The 22153-nt window shown below is 41.1% G+C and overlaps 1 protein-coding gene across 1 annotated transcript in view; it reads right to left on the bottom strand.

Annotated features, from left to right (window-relative positions):
- Window positions 1–22153, bottom strand: part of LOC132256069 (fat-like cadherin-related tumor suppressor homolog) — a gene marked incomplete at its 5' end in the record, with an annotated part of 43976 nt that overhangs the window by 15356 nt on the left and 6467 nt on the right. Inside the window, 7 exons of the mRNA XM_059752252.1 lie at window positions 2439–2622; window positions 3630–3798; window positions 4522–5339; window positions 6058–6729; window positions 7014–8105; window positions 18511–18728; window positions 18862–19176. Coding sequence (XP_059608235.1) covers window positions 2439–2622; window positions 3630–3798; window positions 4522–5339; window positions 6058–6729; window positions 7014–8105; window positions 18511–18728; window positions 18862–19176 — 3468 coding nt within the window. The remainder of the gene's footprint in view (window positions 1–2438; window positions 2623–3629; window positions 3799–4521; window positions 5340–6057; window positions 6730–7013; window positions 8106–18510; window positions 18729–18861; window positions 19177–22153) is intronic.

The following is a 22153-nucleotide window of genomic DNA, read 5'->3' as shown; positions in this document are numbered from 1 at the left end:
GACACTTAAATGACTCTAAATTGCTCGTTCACCATATTTTCCCTCGCATTACGCGCAAAAGTTGCTCCACTGCCCCGCCAACACAAAAAAGGATGTGACTTTTATCGGTTCTGCCTTTGCTGCTAAATACGCACGATTGAAAATGTTGAAAGAGTGGGAAAAGTGTGGAACTTGTGTATCGATGGCAAAAGTGCGAACCCGCACGGGTGAAAGTAGAGTGAAATGAACGTGCATCATTCTGCCAATTGTTAGAGACGTGGTTTTTGAAGCACAGAGAGAGAGAGATGATATTGAGGTGAAATGGGGGTTGGTAAAAATAAAAGTAACACGCCATGGAAAATATAGCGAGTTCGAGAGTTTGGATGGCAAGTGAATAAATATAAAATAGAGAGAGAGTGCACACATAAACAAAAAAAAGGCAAACACACAACAGCAAAATTAGAGTAAAATACTCACACGAACCACTTGAACCACCTGGAAGAATCGCAGTGTGAGAGAGAGAGAGAAGGGGTGGAAAATTTAAAATTGATTAATCACTAACGTTCCCACTGAAAACTCTATCTAGATTCGATTAGTCGGTTGCGCTTCTTCCTCACCACTGCTCTCAATATATCTCCACATCCATTCTGTTCGGGCCTCTCTCGTTGGGCAAAAAGCGATCCCTCAGACGGGATTTAGTGGTTTGAATTTCGAAACTATGAGAGATTGATTGCTCTTCTTCTCCCCCGCACGAGCACAGCAGAAAATGGGGCTGTTTCCTCCCCCTCATCCATCCAGTCCATTTATTATTCCCCACCATTTTTGTTTGATATTCTCCTTTGCTCCCTTCTCACTTTGCCATCCCAATCAATTTATTCCCTAATTGTTTTTTGTTTTATTCCCCAAACCCGCAATGAAAATGCATTCAAGTGAAAACTTTCACCATTAACTATCACCCCATCCCATGACAGAGCCCTCAAATTTCGCATGTTATTTACACACATATGGAATATAGACAACTGCAGAAGCATGAAATCACAGAGTTAAATATCCCAGCTTATTGCGAGATCCTCTCTCTCTTCGCACATCACTCAGTCTCCAATAAATTCCCATTGCTTTCTCCTGAGCAAATATATTTCCCCAGAGGATTTTCCACACTCCCCCGCCCCACCCCCATCAATACTCTCCGGCGTAATTTAAGCGCCACGGCAAATTGCTGAGATAGAATTGAAATGAAAATTTGTGTGAGATTTTCCAACTATTTGCAACGGCTTTTGTAAATAATAGAGGTGCGCCGAAATTGATGAGCTCTTCTCACTCTTCTCATTTGCACCAATTCTCCATGCCAAATTAATTTATAATTTCTACTAACGCCTGCGAGCGGGTCAAGAAAGGATGTTGTCTGAAAAGGGAATTTGCTAGGCGCTCTATAACACAATGCAAAGAGAGCGAACCTCGAACAGAGAAAAGCTCTTTCGCTTTGCGCGCTAATGGATGTAAAATATATTTCCAGTGAGAGCAGCAGTTTGGCGTATGAAGGAAGCCTTTCCTCGAGATCTAATTTCACCTATATATATATACATCTCAAAATGTTATACATATAAACTTTCAAAATATTCCATAAAACCCCAGACTAAATTATCCTACAATTTCCCTCGTAGCAATTCATCCCCATTACATCAGTTGCAGCACACAATCTATTCATCCATTCAGCCATCATCAAGGTACCCTTTGAGCTCGAAGATGCTACTCACATCCACCACCAAACACATCATCACTTGACACTCAATTCCCATCGTAATAACCATCACAGTACCTTCTCTCGCACAACCAACACACAGGTGTGAGAGTGCATGGCAAAAATTTGACTGCCCTTTAAATCAACAGTTGAAAAGGGAGTAGATAAATTGGTCATCAACGAAAGCAGTGTCGTTCAGTTGCCATTTTGCACATATCAATTGCAACTCATGAATATTGATTTTGTTATCAATGATTTCTCATCACAAAGATTCTAGTGTTCCTCGTCATAAGGACAAGTTGAAAATGTCACATTTTCACTGGAAAATCCACATAGTTTTAGCATTTCTGCCAATTTCGGAGCATTGAAGCGTCACTTCTCCTTTCTACAATCGTGTGATCAAATCCGAAACAAATACTGCGGTGGAGTTGTTTCTCGCCTTTGTATCCAATATCAACAGAACTACATTTCGAACAGAACCAATTTTGTGAATGAACGATAAATTCTATAAATTACTCAACCAATCATTCCGGTTTATCCTTGCATTTTAATGCGAAGAATGGCAGTATGGAGCTCATGGAGGATCAGTGAATTCACCGAATGATGTGTCGCTGTGCTCTCGAGAAGGTTGTGTGATTCGTTTGTGAGTGGCACTCATTTGGGAAACTTTCGCGCCCTCCAAATGTCGCCAAAAGCATATTGTGAGAAATTAAATGCTCACCTGTGTTGAAATCCAGCGCAAACTCCTCCAATTCATTCCCCTTGACAATCGTGTAGATTAATTTCCGCCCAAGAGGACTCTCAGCCTGAATTGACACCGAAAGTGGCGTGTAGAGCTCAACATTTTCCGCCACACTATCTGAGTAGAATTGCTTGCTGAACACCGGCATGGATTTATCAATCACCTGTAACAATTCAGTGTTTATGCAAATCTTCATACATAAGAAAACCACGATGTCTGTATATCATTTGCACACACACCCAAAAGCCCAATTTCTGCATGAATTCAATGCCACACAAAACATTAAACTGATAGCATATTCAATTGATATTGAATTATTGGCTTTTGGGGGGGGAGAGAAAATTTTACCGCAAGCGATGAGTGAATATTGAATTTGAGACATTTTGTTCAATACACAGAACAATAATTAATTGGATTTTATGCTGATTTTCACATATGGCCGAGAATATGATCTACGGACTGTTGTTTATAAAGCAGTATTTGAAACCATTTGAACTTTAGTCCAGGCTAAAATGAACCTCAAATGGGCTAGATTAAGTAGTCATACATATCTATACAATTCAATAACATTTCTATTCCTCTTTAGTTCACTCTGAAAATCAACCATTTAAACTCAATTCAAAGCATTTTGGGTGGAAAGTTTTCACAAAACCATACCGATAAACCTCAAAGTTAATGACATTTTCATTTAATTCACCTCCGTTTTACTGTATTTTTCTCCTCCCCCCCCACCTCCAACTGCCCCCCGTGAGAGTTGGAAGCCAGAAAAAATCATTTTCTGATAAATTGTTCAGATTAAATTTATATTGTGGACCATTTACGAGTACAAAAAAGCAGGGTGTGACGAGAAAGGAGGCAAAAAGTGTCACTCGAATCCACATAAATAAACCCATTTTGCCGTTTGTTCATGCTTCAGGTGTTCAGAGAGTTATTTTTGTGAATCAGCAATAATTTCATATATTGATTTCCATCGATGGTCTTCGCAAGTTATTCAACTTTTAATGCAATTAATTACTGTACTTTTTTTTACTGTGTGTATGTTCACAAAAAAAACACCTCACGAAACCCACATTGAAGTTTGTGACACTTTGCAACTTTTTTTTTTACCGCACACCGTGTGCCGTGAAATCAATCAAAAACTCTGTAGCAGAATCAGCTAGAAAGGCTCACCTTAACGTGTACGGTGACATCGGTGAAGCAGGGCGTAATCCCACCATCGTAAGCCGCAATGAGGAGCTCATAGTCTCGATTGTGTCCCTCGAGTGTCTGCTTCAGCGTCACTTCTCCCGTCTTTCGGTCCACCTTAAACAGTTCTCCATGGCCACGTTTCATCTCGTACCTGCAATGCGAGAATGTGTGCTCAAAGGACTGCATTAAGTACAATTTTCACCCCTCCTTTCAACCCTCATATTACACACTCTCACCCTTGTATATCTGCCGCGGCGGATGCAAATGTAAAAAATTTGATTTTCTCTCTCACCCACATAAGCAGATTAGTTTTTTTTTGCCAGAGTTTTCACGCTATAACGCATAATATACAAGCTTCGTATAATCACAATGTGGAGTTTTCATGCGAAAATCTCACATTATATCTGATTTTATTAACTGAAAACTTACATTTAATCCATACTCAAATATAGGATTATCAGTTATTAAAAGAGAAATTCATTCGTCGACAGTGGCACAAATTCACAGTCGAAATATTGCAAAATTAAGTATGGAAAAGTACGAATCATGAAAAAATGGGATTTATCCAAGAGCTTTCATGGAATTAAACCCTCTCATCAGAACATAACAAATGCACTCAGCTGAATATTTAGGTGAAAAAATTATATATTCAAGAATATTTCATTGGACTTTGTGCATTTCAGCTTGGCTCATATGAAACTTGATGATTGAAGCAACGTTTTCTTCTGTGCCGCACAAATTTCCTCCAATTGATTTTCCATTTAACTCAACTCGACACTCGAAAGCTCAAGGCATGGATGAAGTTCTGCAATTCTCTGGGGTGGTATTCAAAGGCAGCTGATTGCATGCATTCATTTTTGCACTTGCCACTCACCTGACTTCACCATTCTCCTGACTATCCAAATCCAGAGCATGCACTTTGGTAATCACAGAGCCCTTGGGATCATCCACGGACACCACAGCGTAGTAGGGCAGATTGACGAACATGGGACAGTTGTCATTCACGTCCAGAACCGTGACATTCACCACCACGTGAGCCACGCGCGGTCTCTCGCGCTCCAGCGTCTGCGAGCGCGCCTCCACAATCAGCTCATACTTGTCCCTCACCTCGCGATCAAAGCGCACCCCCGTCGTCTCCACCACGCCCGACGTCATGCCAATCCTGAACATGTCCGTGGGATTGAGGATTCGGAACTCGATGTGCTCATTGAGAATCGTGCCCAAGACATTCACCACCGTCACAGTGGCGATCTTGGTGCTGTTCTCCACGATGGAGCCTTCGTAGAAGGCGCGCTGGAAGATGAGCCCAGAGTTCTCCGACGTCTCCACTTGCACATGCACCAGGGCAGTCTTGCTGAACTTCCCGTCGGACACGCGCACCTTCAGGCGATACTGCGACACAATCTGCTCAACATCGCGTGTCGTGATGACACCGGACGTGGCATTGATGCTGAAGACGTCACCCTTGTTGCCCTCAATAATCTCGTACGTGAGTTGCGGCGCATCCGCCACTGTGTCGCGATCCGTGGCCTGAACTTGCACCACGGCGATGTTGGTGTAGGTCGGCAGCAGCAGCGTCACATTGTACTCCTTCTGGACGAAGACGGGCGTGCAGTCATTCACATCCGTCACGGCGATTTCCACCCGTGCCGTCGTCTCGGACGACAGACGAGGCACACCCAAATCACTGACCTGGAAAAGTGACATGGGAGAAAAACACCCCCGCACACACATAACATGAGGAGAGTAGGTGAAAAATGTCACATCTATTAATCGTGGGCAAAAACCATGGAATTCCAACCCCAATCCAACATTTCTGCAATACATAAATCCAAAAACTGTTTGCCTCGTTTGGCCACACGAGGATTTATTCCGTGTGGACGATAATGGCAAAATTACTTAATGAGCGGAGAATTAAGACAAAAACTCAACACTAATTTATGGGATGAATAATTTTTATTGCCCTGCCGTCATTCTCACCTCGTTTCGCCCAACCCGCAGGACAAATGGAGAATGAAAAAGGACACTAATACCACATGGAATCTCTTGAATATGATTTTTCTCCCCTCTGCAAAATCCCATTGAAGTTTCCATGTAATTGTAGAGAGAGAGTGTAAAGTCTCTGTACCAAAAGTGTGTCAAATTCGAAGGATTTGTCAAGTGTTTCTGAATTTTCTTCATTAAGTAATTCTCTATTTAAATATTTTAACAGAATATGTTACAAAGCAGATCCAATTGAAACGTTTTAAGGCAAAAATATAATAACGATGTAGATATGAAATACTTTTAGTTGTAATCTTGAACATATCGAGACCCAAGTAAATACAGAAAAACCTAAAGGATGATGTGGAATTTTTCAACAAATTCTCATTGACTTAATTACGCTAACACACACTACAACGTGACTCACCTTGACATGGAACGTGAAGGCGGGAATCTTCTCGTGGTCCAGCACCATGACAGTCTTGATGGCGCCTGTGGTGGAGTCGATGTGGAAGAAGCGCCTCGGGAGGGCTTCCACAATGTCATAGTGGAGGAAGGCATTGACACCAGAGTCGGCGTCCACTGCCCGGATAACAAGTGGCTCACTGTTCTCCACCATTGTGGTATTGGCTGTGCCATTGGCGAGACTCACGAGCACCAGAGAGCCAATTGAAGCCGCCTCGGAGATGCTGCCCATGTACAAGTGCCGCTCGAAGTGCGGGGCATTGTCATTGCGATCGAGCACATGCACTATTAATGAACATCTCGTTGCCACGGAGGCCATATTTGTGGCCTCAATGGTCAGATTGTAGAACCTCTGTTGCTCATAGTCCACACCGGAATTCGTCGTGACAACACCCGTGGACGGGTTGACAAAGAATGTGTCATTCGCATTGCCCTCCACAATCTCATACACCACAGACGACGTGCTCCGCGCCTCCACTTGACCCACGAACGTCCCCATCGGCTGATTCTCATAAATCTCCGCCGCCAGGTCGTGTCGCGTGAACTTCGGCGGAGCATTGTCCGCCATGTGCACCATTATGTGCACCGGAATCTGCGTGGACAAGGATGGCTGACCGCCATCGCTCGCCTTTACCTGCGACAGAGACACAAATCCTGCCATCAATTTGTGCATTTACACTACTCTATAATGCATAATCCGATTCATAATTGAAGTCTACAAATGCATTATTGGTGAGTCTATTGAAATTTCACAACTCATTCATTAATCCTATAATGTACTCAATATAATCACGCCGCAATTAATTTATTATCTGTGGAAATATCTTTTGGGAAAAATTAACACAGGCCAATGTGCTGTGACATGAAATCAGACTAAAATTGAGTTGGTTTTGACATACTAATTGTAATTTGACTTACCTGAAGCATGTATTCAGCCACTGAGTTCATGTCCAGTTCCTTCGCCACTGCAATCACTCCCATTTGTCCATCCACTGTGAAGACACTCCCAATGTTCCCACTCACGATCGAGTATGTGATCTTGGCATTGTCGCCTTGATCGCGATCCGTGGCGTACAGTTGAACAACCATCGATCCAATGCTCGCCGTCTCGAACACTTTTCCCTGCACGATGCGCGTCGTGAACTCAGGGGCATGATCATTGTAGTCCATCACTGTGATCTCCACACGAGCGTAGTTCTTCTTCGCCGGCGTGCCGCGATCGCGCACAATCACTACAAGCACATGCTCCTTCAGCATCTCCCTGTCCAGCTTCTGTGTCAGGAAAACTCCACCCGTCACGGCGTCCACTCTGAACATCTTAAGTGACGACGGATCCTGGGCGGCGTGAAGGCTGTAGAATAGTTTCTTGTCTGCATCGGCATCTGTGGCTTGCAGCTGAAGGATCTCAGTGCCATCCTCCACGCTCTCAGACACATTCACTCTGTACACGGACTGCGAGAACTCCGGCCGGTGATCATTGATGTCCAGCACGGTAACATAGAGGAAAGCATGCGTGACATGAACGCCATCCGTGACGGAGATTGTCAAATTATACTCTCGCTGTTGTTCCCAATCCAGCTTCTTCACCAGCAGCACATTCCCATTGTCTCTACCGATGAAGAACTCATTGCGATCATCACCCGACACGATGTCATACCACAGGATATCATCATCCTCGTCCGCTGCCTGCACGAGAGTGACGAGAAATCCAGGCTGATCGCTCTCTGTGATCTCAACGTGCTGCTCAGTGTGCTTCACGTGGGGCGCGTGCTGGGATTCCACAGGCACATCCACCACCAGAACACTCACTCTCGTCGTTTGCGCCCTCTTCGGCACCCCAGCGTCCTCCGCACGCACCAGCAGATCGAACTCCGTGTCCACATCAAGACTTTTTGCCGCATACACGATGCCCGTCTCCTGATCCATCCGGAACTTGGCCTTCCCCTTGCCCGACTTGATGGCATACGACACGCGGCCGTTGTCGCCGGTATCCCGGTCGATGGCCAGCACCTGAATTCGAGGCAGAACTTCAGTTAATTCCCATGACATGGGGAGCAGAAATTGCCGTACGAGTAAACACATAAAAGTCAGAATAATTATCATAATTGTTGTCATGCAAGAGGGTTGACAAAAATAGAGTTATTTATCATTGAACAAGCTTTTTTCTCCTCTCCCACCCAAACTTCTTGTGCTCTCTGCCCTCCTTTTTTGTCATCAGGCAAATACACAAAAAGTCAGGGGGGTGAAAGAGACCACCCAAGAGTGTGGGCAAGTCAAAACTACAACGATAAAGGGGTTAATCAATGAAAATGGGCGTCAGAGTTGAAGCAATTATAGATAGAGATAAGGATTATTCATATGTAAATAGTGACTGTCTCTTTACATTCCTAAAAAAAAACCGACAACAGCGTCGTACTTCACATCAAATAAATTAAACTAGAGATTGTGCTCATTTACTATCTTTGATCCTCATCTAAATCTTTTAGCGCCAATACTTTCAACTCTGACATATATGCTAATTCAAACAGGAGCTGCAAAATGATAGAACAAGCCCTACAAATAGTTAAGCACAATACAGAAATGGGGGAAAAAAGCACACATATTTAATTAACTCTAGGGATGGAAGAGCATCAAAATCACGCCCATCGATGAGCCATATGGCGTCCCTGTACATGGCGCAAATACCAAACACTTGTTAGAGCGTGAAAAAAAAATTAAATTACTTCCGAGTGGAAATAAATCAGATTTCTGTGAAGATGGTGCAAAAGAGAATATCAAATAAATTAGATTTCCTTGCAAAAAAGCCCCGCGAATTGGGGAAAGAGAGCGACCCAAAGTACACATTTTTCGCAATGTGTGACAACAACAACAAAAAAAAGTCCGCCCATGACAATGGATGGAATATTATGATTTATTTAATCCAATTATTTATTATTTTGATTGAAATCTCTCTCTTTCCCACCCATAGACTCTCTCTCGCATATATAATGCGAATGTTGTGTTTTTTTTTATGGCTCTGACGAGGGCATTTGGGGCGATGTGTTGATGCTGCTCGTATGGAAAAAAAGGGCAAAAAGGCCGAAAAAGACGAAATAGTAAACAAACTTTTTGGACTGGGACTTTGGACGCGCCTGTGAGAATGCGCGCCTCCCCCAAAATATTCTGTACACATCACACGAGATGGAATGGAATGTGCAGAAAAAAAGACAGAGTATAAAAGTGCAATTGAGGCAGAAAAATTTTATGATATAACACACAGGAGCAGCATTAGTGGGTGGACTTGTTTTGGGGCGTCTCGACAGCACACAAAAAATACACACACACACACAGTGTTTCCTCAAACATTAAATTAAAAGCATGTGTACTCGCTCCAGAACATCCCCAGCGTGATGGCCTCTCGCTCCACATTTCAGCCCATTTATCATGCATTTTAATGATATATGACCAGACCGCCAAATACGCTCTCATGGCGGAAAATTATGCAAACGAAAACGATTATAATTGCAATATTGCTGATTACAATCATTATGCCTTTTGATAGCGGCTCAATATAAGTGCCTGAGCAAACACATGAGACTAATTTTAATATATTATATAAAATATTTAAACAAACATTCGCCCAAATGGCCGCTTCATCCAGCACTTCGCCACCCACAAAATATAGCACCAGACAATTTAGACCGGCGAATTAGCTTAATAACGCCTAAATGTCTCATTCAAATACACGAGCGTAGTTGAAATTTATAGTATTTCAATTAATCACTTTAATACACTTTAGGATAAATTTACCAAGAACACAGACACGTCGCGAAATGCCGTAGAATATACATCACAGTCATGTTGTTGTTGTTTAAAAAACATTCGTCTGTTATTTCACACCATCGTGATATCTAGGACATGATAAAGGCAATGAAAGTTGAGCAACATTTTTCAACACACCGTAAAAAGAAAACTATGAGCACAAACTCTTCACCTTTTTCTCATCAAATACATTGATGTGTTGTGAAAATCACATTGTTTTTTAACGATCTTTTTGATTTTGGAATATTTCTCAATTGTATGCTTTTTATTAATATAGAAAACAAGCTAAAAAAAAACATCAGTGTCCAATCAAACACCTGTGAAAACAAAGCGGCGAGAGTTCAACTACGCTCATGGCATTAAAAACATACATTAACTGATAAAAAGAAAATAAATATTTGCAGCCAATGCGTGAGCAACAATTTTTCCCCAGCATACCAAAACACGTCGAGTAAAAAATCCTCACTCGCCATCAAACTTTATTCCGACAGTCGGCAAACCTAATTGTCCCCCAATGTTTATTGAAATAATCATATGCAAAATGAGACATTAAAAATGTACGCAAATCTCTTTAATAATTCCACAATGACACAGAGTGAAAATCAGCAGTCAAATGTGATAGAAACATTTTGCCAAATAATCACCAGCGCACAATCTCTCTATTTTGCATAATTAATCCAATGATAAAAATGACCGAACCCAAAAAGGACGAAAACAAAGTACGCTGGGAAAATAAATGGGGGAAATTTAGGAGTTAACAAAATACTCACAGTGGAAAAATTTAATTGAAAATCTGTAAAAATGTCGGCAATATAATTAAAAAGTGCCTCTTTGTTGAGAGCAATGGTGGTGAAAAGAGGACAAAAAAGAGGATTTTATTTTACAATCAAATTAATACAAGGGATTTTTTTTTGGGGGGAAAAATCACCAAGAGAATTTCTATTCGGGATGTGATAATTAAAAAAGCTCCAACACATATCGATGACTAAACAAGAGGATGCCCAGCCGAAAAGGATGAAATTGAGTTTAATTCATGTGTAGAAATTTGTACAATATGCTCGCTGAACAAACCGTCACATTCAGCAATGTGCATCCTCTTGTCGTGGCCACAAAGAGAGGATTTTCGACTAGTGAAATAGCAAATTGAGGTTGAATAAAAGGCAACAAAAAATGCACAACAAAGTCTTCTCTTTCAATCCATCGCAACTATTCTGCATGTCGGATAGCAGATTGCTTTTTCTGTTACCCGAATTATGGGTGTGAGGCCGTGGAGAGCGTCTTTAGACCACGACTCCCAGACTTCGGTAGACTCATCAATTCTCCCAGTGGCAATCAAATCCACACCATCCATGCCCTCAAACCGATAATCTCTATCGCTGCTGTAATCACCGTTCTTGGGGATGGGAAAGCGCCAATTTGTGGTCAGGACAGACAGTGTAGGTGAGAAGAGAGAGAGAGAGAGAATAACATAATTTGTGTGTTAACAGACAGACAAATAAAGAAGGGATGCAGCAAAAATTCAGTGAGTGTTGCGCGACTCTCGGGCACAGTGGCAAGAAACACCCATCAATTGTTGGCTTCCAATTTATTGCCAATTACAGCAAAACAACGGAAAGAAGTGCAAATAATCGCCAAAGAGTAATTTGAGTGATTCTAAAATCCCCTTCTTTCTCAATTGTCTCAGGCAATGTGACACGAAAAGCAATAGAAATCTCTAATGCTAGAGATAATTCAGCATATAGTTCAATTTACTCACTGAATTCTACTAGAAATTAGTCATTTCTGTAGTTATTTCATTATTTCATGTATAATAAATCCCAGTTCCTATTTATACATCTCAAACAATCTCTTACAGTTCATAAGTCGCGTGAGTGGTTAAGAATACTGATGATAGTAAGTGTTCAATGAATATTCTCACATTTCTCTAATATTTGTGCACTTCTCCAATAAGTTAAAGTTCTAAACTGTCATATAGACGATTCTATTAAGTAGGTCTTTATGATATTAACATAAAATCTCGTTCTGCCAAAAAAAAACACCTTTGATTTCACGTTCTTTGACTCACGAGCTATTTTAATTGAATTCACCTACTCGCTTTGATCGTTGAATGTCAATGAACAGGAATGAATTTCCCCGGCGGAAAGACAATAAAAGGGGATGCCTATTCTCCAATTCTTCCCACGCTGAGTCTCTGCATCGTCAAAAAAACATAATTTTTCATCTCTAAAATCAAAAGAGAAAAAGAGTCTTCACTTGACGGGAAAAATTGAATTTTCCCCCATTGATTTTGCACGTACGCTATTTTTTCAAGATAAATTAGGTTGAACAATAATCAATAGAGGAGAGAAAAGTGTTCACGTCAATACTTCAATTGCTCCCAAAAAAAAAAAACATTATTTAATAGTCAGAATTACCACAATACAACTGTTAGAAACCTCTTCAAAATATACTAAAATATGGAATATCATTTTACAAATCAGTTTTAGCTCCTCTTCAACAGTGTCATCCCTCTTTAAATGAAGTCAAAATTGAATTCTAGGGTGAATTTCTCGCGGCAAATCAGAAAAAAAAATTTCAGTGTACGCAAGAGTGGAAGCAAAGCAGAAGAATCAAATTCTAAATAACAACCCTCGACAGACTGGGCAAAACTTCTTGCGGAATTTCCTGAACAAGAAGGAGAAAAGTTTCTCCCCGTGGCAACCGTTTTCCAGAAGAGGAAATCAATCCATCAATTTTCTCTTCCACAGAATTAAAGTTCGCACTCTGTTGGTGGAAAATTTCACCTTGTGACAGCATGATGTTTCACATGAAGAAAAACTTTTTCACATGCGGAAGAATATAGAAATCTACACACCACAAGACAATATGTTGAGGATGAATTTTCATAGGGTTTTCCTCATGTCTCTTTTTTTTTGCTTACTTCCTTCTTCTTTGCTTTTTACATCCCACTTTAAGCTAGACAAAGTGTTGGAAATTTATGAATGGGGATGTTTAGAGGGGAAAATAAAAAGTTTACACAACATCTCCAAATAATTGCCCGTTTTTTTCCCACTCCTCTTCTCCCTCTCTCTTTGGGAGCACTTCAAAGAGTCTTCACCAAGGTCTTCACACTTCCTGTTCCACACACTCACACATAGACCAAAAATTCACCGTCAAGCCCAGAAGAGAAGGGAAAAGTTGAACTTACTTGGGTGGAAAGTCGATGAATAATATTTCAGTCTGTCGAGAGGGTGTGAGAAGAGTTGTAAGATAAAATTCAAATAAAATCACTTAGTATTCAATTGGTAACTTTTTCACTGGCTTCCCTGCATGTGCCATAAATTAGAGACATTCGGTGCTCACATGGGGCCGTGATGGGGTGCCAGATCACCCACACTCGCGCCCAATCGATGGTTTTCCACATCATTTTCAACCCCCGGCACGATGAGGTATTATCGATGCCCCCGTCCCGCGCGCGCTGAATGTACCAATTTTTAAGCCATGTCAGCAGATTGATCACATTTGATACCGACATTCACGGAACATGAGGGAGAAAGTTGTACCATATTCACCCACTCTCACGTGACACTTTAAATCTCCTCCAATCGGAGGGAGATAAAGGATTTTCGCCGTGGAAAAAGTATGAATTTTCGTGTGAAGAGAGAGAAAAGAATAATCCATCTTAGATACAAATATAGATAATGAAACGACAGGCTAATCCCATGCTTGAGCGAGGAAGGAGTGATATATTGAACTGTATGCACAGTCTGTAGAAATTTAAACGATGTGAAATTGGGTGTTTTCTCCATTTCTATCACACGATCAGATCCCAGCAAACCCCAATTGCTAAGGAGTCAAGATTGAGCATGGAAAATCTCAAATTTTTGCTCAAATCACATTCTTTTATGCAATCCTGAAACTTCACAAAATTAACCAGAAGAAAGCAATATTTAACTAAAATTACTACTTTTCAGCATTCGAAACTGTCGAGTTCACACACCAAATCGAGATTCTTTCAAATGTGAACAAGGAGTTCAAGAAGAGATGAAAATAAGGAAATATACTACAACTTGTATCTCAAAGAATAATTTGCCTTGTCATTAAGGCCAACAATTCGACACCATCACCAATGCTTTTAGATTTACAATATTGGCGAATAAATTCACTCTCCACTGACAGAATAATATAAAGCAGCAAATGAACATTTAATATTCCCTCGGACACCATTTTCAGTGAAACAGTGTCAAAATTAGCGGTTTGCGGTACACCTCAGGTATAATTTGCCAATTGAATTAGTCAAAATGCGCCACACTGAGTATTCAATTACAGGCAGCGACTCTTCTGATCGTTTGTCCCTCACTGCATTTCATGTCGCACCGGTCAATCTTGCCAAATTGATATTTTACACCACCGCGCTGAAGCCCGAGCGAGCGATACTTTCAATTAATGTGGTGGATACAGGCTCGCCCGTTAAATTTAACATCCCAGGCCATTCTTTCAGCGAACTTTTGATGGAGGAAAACACACACACAAATTGCTGTCTATTGTGAAGCAAAAAGGGGAGTTTTCCACCAGGCAAAATGTATCGTGTATCTCGCTGCTATTGTCGCGCTTACATACCTGTAAATTCGCCTCGTGCGCCCCCCCTTGCCGTGGCGCACACACACACTCATACAATGAGCCAACCACTCGAGTTTGGGGCGCTGTGCGAGGGAGCGAGCGAGGGCTCAATTATATGGGCCAAAAGTAGCTTCAAGGAATTTGTACATATCGCAATTTACTAGCTCCGCACACACAGCTCCGCTCCCTCTCGCACTCTCTATTGATTTTCCACCATAAATGCCACCCCGTCTTTAGCATGGAGCCCCCCGTGCCGCCCCCCCTGGCAAACACTCGCCATTGAGTAGCAGCTGCACACGGGCCAGAGTGGAGCTCGAAGGCCTCCTGGTCATTGACTATGGAAACATCAGCTGCTTGCATTACAGGCACTCCGGCCTGGAAAAATCCATCGCACGCAAGAGAGCACCAAGTCAGTCGAGATGGAGTGCTTAAATTACCGGCTCTCCCTCGCTCTTTGCTCATACGTCATAAAATACAGTGCCAATTTTATGCTCCAACCTCAAAAAGGACGAACAAGAAATCAAATTCTCAAGCAATGACCAATTGGATCAAAACCTTGTACTGATAAATTAAAGTTGTGTTTTGTTGTGCGCGTCCAACACTCTGCACACAAACACTGTGAAGTGACAGAAGACTTTTCAACACAGTTCACAAAAATTCGATTTTCAAATCCTATTTACGGAAAAACTCCATAAACAAACAAAATCCGGGAAATTGTCTGCAATTGCCACTTAACTTAAAAGTTTCTTATCACACTCTTGTGCATAAATATTCCTTCATCGCGACCAAAAATGATTGATTACACGTAATTTATCATCATATTCCGGGAGTTAGAGCGACGGAATGTTTGCCACAGGGTAAGAAAATGCTGGAAAGTGTGTGAAAATATTTACTGTAGCTAAATCCAATTACTACAATAACAGCGATAGTTTTCCCTTCACGTGGCGAGAGAGAATTTCAATGTGAAGACAACAGAAGAAAAGCCCCACAGGGTGGTCGATTCTGGAGGAGAAAATGAGAAAAATGGCGCCACGTCGGTTTCTGCGCCCTTTCCCCACGCGAGGCCCCATTATATAATACTAAAAACAACATTCATTAGTAATGGATGATGATGGACGTGGCAGAAGAGGCAAAAAAAGGGGGCGAGAGGGAAAATTGTTTTGAAAATATTTCACACACAGAACCGCGTGGAAAAATGTGCGGAAAAATGCTTCACCTTATAAATCGCTGTATGTTGATCAATTTCACACAAAAAGGGACCGCACGATAGGGTTTCGCCTGAATTTCACTCCACCTCTTTCCACCCCCCAATTGTGGGTGTTCGGCGAGAACTTCACCCCACACTCGCCGCCTTGGCAGTGAACACGGAAAAACTATAAATATACCTTTGGTGCAAACGAAAGGGAGATAAAGTAGCATATTATTTCTCCTTTTACTTCCCGCCGCGTACAACTTGTTCAGCATATTTCAATATTCATCCCTCTGAGGGATGCTTCTGAGGAGACGAACTTGCACGTTGGTGGAAAAAACGCTATCAAGAAATATAGATGGGTGAAGAAAAAAAAAACCCCGTGAGAATGTGGGGGAGTCTAATGAAATAAGAAGGAAGACACAAAAAAAAGTTCCCATGAGGAAAATTTTCTCTACCTTTTTTCTCACGTTACATCACACAAACTATTGTATCATACGCTCACCACGAATTCTCCACCCTCAAGACACGTAAAAGTTTGACCAAGAAACCACGCTTCCACCGCCCTTCGGGACAATCCAATTGTGGGACTTTTTCCCACCTCCGCTTGTCGCCCAGCCGAAAAAAGCCATTAGGAAAATTGAAAAGTTACAACGCTTTGCAGATAAATGGCAAGATATTTTATGCAATTGACGACAATTCAATTTAACTTATTGCTGCTTAACATATTTCACAGAAAACTGAGACAGAGAGAGAGAGAGATAGAGAGAAAATGTCTCTTGAGGGCATTGTTGACAATACAAAGTGTGTATATCGTTCGCCTGTCATCATTCCAACACTTGATGTTTTCTGAGATAATAGCAAACTTACATTACGAAATTGTCTCAATTCTCTTTTCAGCTTCCTGTGCGCGATGTCAATACTGTGGGGAATTTCAATCAAATTGATCTATTATGTACTAAACGAGCACTATTTCCATAAAAATGCAGAATATTCACTCACAATCAGTTCCTCAGCAAATAAGAAAATTTCTCATCAAATTGCCTTCAATTTGCTGTGATAGTCTCACAGTTACGTGCAAAAATGAAGAACCACTCGAGATCTCAATTGCATTTCATGTAATAGGATTGCACAAAACTTCTTACAACTCAATTGTTTACTATTATCGTGAAAGACACAGGAAACAGCTTTCTTCTTCTCCCGTTCAGTGCACAGTCAATATGATCAATATGAATTACACGCCCACTCAAATGTCCCGCCCATTTAAATGCCTGTCGCCTGTAATAATTTTCCACCAAATTAACAGATACGGATAATTTCAGAGACAATTGTAACGCTACCCACAATTATATAGCTCATAAATTAATTGCTGTCAATTGACTCAAAACTCACCCTCACCATTATCCCAAAAGCCTTGTCAATTATCCGCTCAAATCCACCCCCAAAAGCATCATCAATGGACTCGTGTGTGAGCCTCTAATGAGGCATTGAGGTGCACAGGAGCCCCTTAAAGGGCCATTAACTCTTTTGTGTGTGGGGGCGCATCCAATAGATGCCTAGCGAGGATAAACAGCCATAAACTATCGGGCCACTCATGTAGCATCGCCCTCTCCAACCCTCAGGAATGCGTGGTGAAAGCCCACAACACCACCCGAAGGGAAACATTCTATCAGCGGGCTTATCGGGATCTTATGGGGGGATTATGTTGTGTCATATCGCCTGAGATTTCAGCCCCCGGACGGGGAAGTGCGTGGCGAAAAAACGGTGCAGATATAAGAGGCGGGAAAAGCGAGAGATTAAAACAGAACATAAATCTCAACAGCGCGCAAACATGTTGCGTAGTTGTAATATTTGCCATCTTCTTTTCCGTCATCCGCACACCCAACCCAATGCCATAAAGAGAAGAGCTCGCCTTATAGCCCAAATATATCATAGATGGACGGCCTGTGTTATGCCCGAGAGCGCTGACGAAATTCTTCAGCAATTGATATTCAATGTGAGTTGCCCCACTCAAGAAGTGCTCTCAATAAATTGTGCTGAAATCATATCAAATAGATTGTGTTTGCTCACTGTCATCTTCACTGAAAAGTGAAGCTCACAGCTTTGCTAGATTAATAACAAGGAGGGAAGTTTACAGTATATGTTATATAGATATTGATAATTGTGAACAGGGCATATCACACAAGTGGGTTAATTCGAAAATACTCATCAGTTGAAAGATTTGACAGATGCGCGCCTTCACAGAATCCAATATTTGTCGTCATGTAGAAAATTATTTCCCACCCAGAAGAAGAGAGCTTTGATATCAGAGACAAAGCGATTTCACCTACTTCATTTAAGATGCAAACATGTAAATTACCAGGCTGTTGTTCTTCTCGTGAACACCAAGTGAAAAGTAATCAAAATCACCTGTTTGAAGCAGCTCTACAATAGCATCTGCTAAATAATTAATTTGTGAGTTTTATTACTTTGACACCCAAAGTAATGTGTGGACTGGGAAAATCCCACCTTTGCGCACACCCCCCATTGAGATGGAAATGCGTGTAATCTCAGGGGTGTCGCCCTATTAAATTCACTGTCACGTGAAATCAATTTGGAGGTCAGAAAGCAACTCCCGTTGTAATGAGAAAGGGTTGTAATTTCACTCTTAAATAGATACACTTTTTCTCCCTGTCCCGGACATTAATTCCAAATGCAAACACACGGACCGGATGAGTGGGAGGGAATCACATGTCATCAGTTGGATTCTGAGAAGGGCAGACCGTCACGGGGTGAGTTAGCGTGTGTGTGTGGGCGCAAAAAAGTTTGTAGTTATGCCAACAATACCTGAAATAGTTTCTGCTCCACTTTTGCCGTTGCCGGAATTTGCACCTTGTAGAATTTCTGATCAAATTCCGGGCTGTGGTCATTGATGTCATCCACTGTGATCACAACTCTTGTCGTCGAGGACAACTCAGGACTCCCATTGTCCTGCACCATAATCTCGAGGATATGTTCAGATTGATTCTCCCTGTCCAATTTGCGGCCAGTTGTCGATATGACTCCTATTATAACACATCACACAATGGGAGAGAAAAGAGCATGTCAGAATGGAGAATAATATCACAATTGAGCTCTGCACACTCAATTCAACTGCAAAGCATGACAAGGACTTGAGACATTTGCCGTGTAGCTTACCATTTGTACTATTTATAGTGAAAAATCCCTCAGGATTGCCAGCGACAATTCGATATGTGATTCTGTTCATTGGATCCACATCACGGTCGGTCGCGTGCAATTGAACAATCTTCAGACCACTGGAGCTGCCCTCGGCCACTGAGGCGTAGTACACCACCTCGTCTGTTAGTGGAACGTTGTCGTTCTCATTCTCAATCTCAATAAAGGCTTCGGTGCACGTGTGCAGCGGCACAACACCGTGATCCTGGGCACATATTGTCAACCAATAGTGCGATTTTGATTCCACATCAAAGACCGCCATCGTCCGGATATTTCCTGCAAATGGCAAATGAAAGGGTGAAATATTGTCACTTCCCAGCAAAGGTATTGTACCACAAACAACACTTTTGTGCCCCATAAAAGTATTGGCAGTGACATCTATCAGTTGATTGAATGTTGTTGGAATTTGAAACAAAGACTGTGAAGAAAAATTTTTCCAAAATGCAAGAAAGCTTCTATTGAGGAGTCAAAGTTCATTTGCTGCACATATAATTGAAATTGACACATATTTCACATGTAGTTTCAAACGCGATATACAATACATCCACTTGAAGGCGACGATATTGCACATCAGATACACAATGTTGATAAAAGAAAGCTCAATATTTTCCCCTGCGAAACATGCCATTCCTCAGTCTCTTTGACGTGAATTGAGATGTGTTGAGCTGAAGCTAGAGCAACGTCAATGACTTTTCGAAAGGATGGCTCAATTCATGTGGAAAAGTTCATGTTGAAAGTCTCTGACAAAATCAACATTGCCAAGTTGTCTTGAAAAAGAAAATTCTCCTTTGAGGGTATTCAATCATGAGAAAATATCATTATATCGAGCATTAGTAAAGTAAAACAGTGATTCTGCAGACATTTTCACAACTGCACTTGACTGTATTTCATGTAACCTCACCATTGACATTAATTAATTGAATTATTTAAACGCATGACTTTTATTTATATTAATAGAAAAAAAAGTATATATTTCATTATGTGACCGTTACTCTGCTTGCAGTGCGTGGGATTGATTTTTTTTCCATAAATTAATTCTGCAATATTCAGTGCTTATTTAAATTCATTTGCACTGAAATATTTAATTAAAATTCCTCTTGTAATTGAATCACTCGCTCTTCCATTGTTCACTGAAGTAATTATTGATAAATCTATCATTAGAGCACAACCACAAATTTCGGCATAAATCGAACACAGATTGATAATATTCACTTTGATCCCTTGCATAAAGTTATTCAAGGAATCTCAACTCCCATTAAAATTGCTCAGAAAGATCAATAGTCCAACTTTAATAGCGCGATCACGACAAAGAGCAAAAAAGCCAATCAAACGCTCTTAGCTAAGTTAATGAAAATACCATCGGTGAAGCTCTCAACACATTTTTCCGATAACACACACACTCTCACTCTCTCAACCCTTCTCACTGCCGCCATGGTGTGGAATTTTCTCATTATGTTATCAACTTTAGAGTTGGGGTTGTGTTCCCCAAGAAGTTTGCCTACGATTGCCGATAGTTTATAAACAACATCACAGGGTGGAAGCGCGCCACATTATGCTTCAATTATACTTTCATTGACGGCACCCAAGTGGGTGGCATCCCTCCCAGCGTGTGCTTATCGAGGAGACCCACGTAGACATGCTCTTTGGGAGAGAGCATTGAGTTTGCTTGTTTAAACTTCGTTTACTCATGAATGTAAAATGGTAACTTCATCTCTCATCACCGTCATTTTGCTCCATTTTGTTAGGAATCTAGTGACAAGGAATGAAGACAAGTGCCTCCATCGGCATAGAATGCACCTCACAGAGAGCTCTGCTTGTGTAATATAATTGAATTTTCTCATTAGATATCGAAAACTTTTGCTTTTGACCTCAAATTTCTGCACTTCAAATTCTGAGGTTGTACCCAATAATGATATGTCTTGCTTTCAAAAAGGTGTCAATTAATAAGAAAATGAGATTATAAAATCAGTTAAATATAGTGTGTCTGGGGTTTGGACCACTTCATAAAACCTCATAATGGTAGAATGTTCGTTTGATTACGTTCTTTAAGGATATTGGATGAATTTCTTTAACGTCATTAGACTGTCCACTGCAACTCTGATGAATCTTGTACGAATGTCCTACGTAATATCCAATTAAGCTATTAAAGATTTTTTATATTTTCTCCTATCATGATACGAGATTTTCTTAAAACATATTGTAGAAGATGTTCAGCAGTGAAAAAGTTGATGTTTCTATGAATTGTCCGTGGATTTCTTGCGGAATTCAGCAGATTTGTCTTATCTTTCATCTTACTGCTAGAAATTTGAATTTTTTCCTTGCAATCCGAAAAATTGAATCAAATTATAATAATGCGCTTTTATGTGTTGCCGCCGATTCAATTGCTCTGAAAGCATTAAGCGCGAAAAGAGACTTGTTTGCCCCTCGATCTGAAAGTGACAAAGGGTGTGAATTCATAGAATGGCTGGAAGTTTGAGAGAATAATTTCTAAAGGAGACGCGCGTCACTTGACGAGATGTATAAAATTGAAATATTCCTATTTTGCATTTTCCCTCCCCCTTTCAGGACGTTCAACTCCCGTTCGCACAAAGTTTCCTCGTCTCGCAGGAGAAATCTGATGAGTGGAGTTTCAGCATGACATTGCCAATACTTCCTCTCAGTCTCCCTCTCTCACACCCTGCGACGCGCCCTCTTCAGCCCCAGTGCAGACGAAGCCTCCGGAGAAATGGAAGGAAATCAACATGGTCATGAATTGAGGGAGAAAGTGGAACACTCATCAATTCACATCTCATGTTATCAGTCTCCGAGTCACTGGTGTAATTGATTCTAGAAGCAAATGTGGGAAGATTTCGCCTATTTGATTCCCAAATGTGGCAGAAACATACACACCACCACACAATACACTTGAATATCGCCACACTCCTTGTCTCACCCTTGCTAACGCTGTCCAGAGGGGCAAATAATGAAGTACGCACGAGATTGTTTGACCCCACTTCACATCAATTACATTAATTGTGATAATTGATACACTTCCAGCAACGAATATATCAGCACAGCCCAAAATCCATCATTTACCATCAAAACACACTCAAACTTTTCACATTCACTCATAGTGAACTTTTGCCTTCGGCAACTTTGCTAGTTTTGCAAAACCCTAATTTTCTAATTAATAAAATGAGCGAAAATCCACCTCTGCACGCCAAAACTCAACCAATTCATTCCTCATCTCCAGCAATTATGATAAAAGTACGCG

The sequence above is a fragment of the Phlebotomus argentipes genome, unplaced genomic scaffold (genome assembly GCF_947086385.1).
Source record: "Phlebotomus argentipes unplaced genomic scaffold, Phlebotomus argentipes genome assembly contig_5, whole genome shotgun sequence".
Taxonomy (NCBI): Eukaryota; Metazoa; Arthropoda; class Insecta; order Diptera; family Psychodidae; genus Phlebotomus; species Phlebotomus argentipes.
The sequence above is the reverse complement of the archived record's forward strand: the minus strand, read 5'-3'. Positions and strand labels throughout refer to the sequence as shown.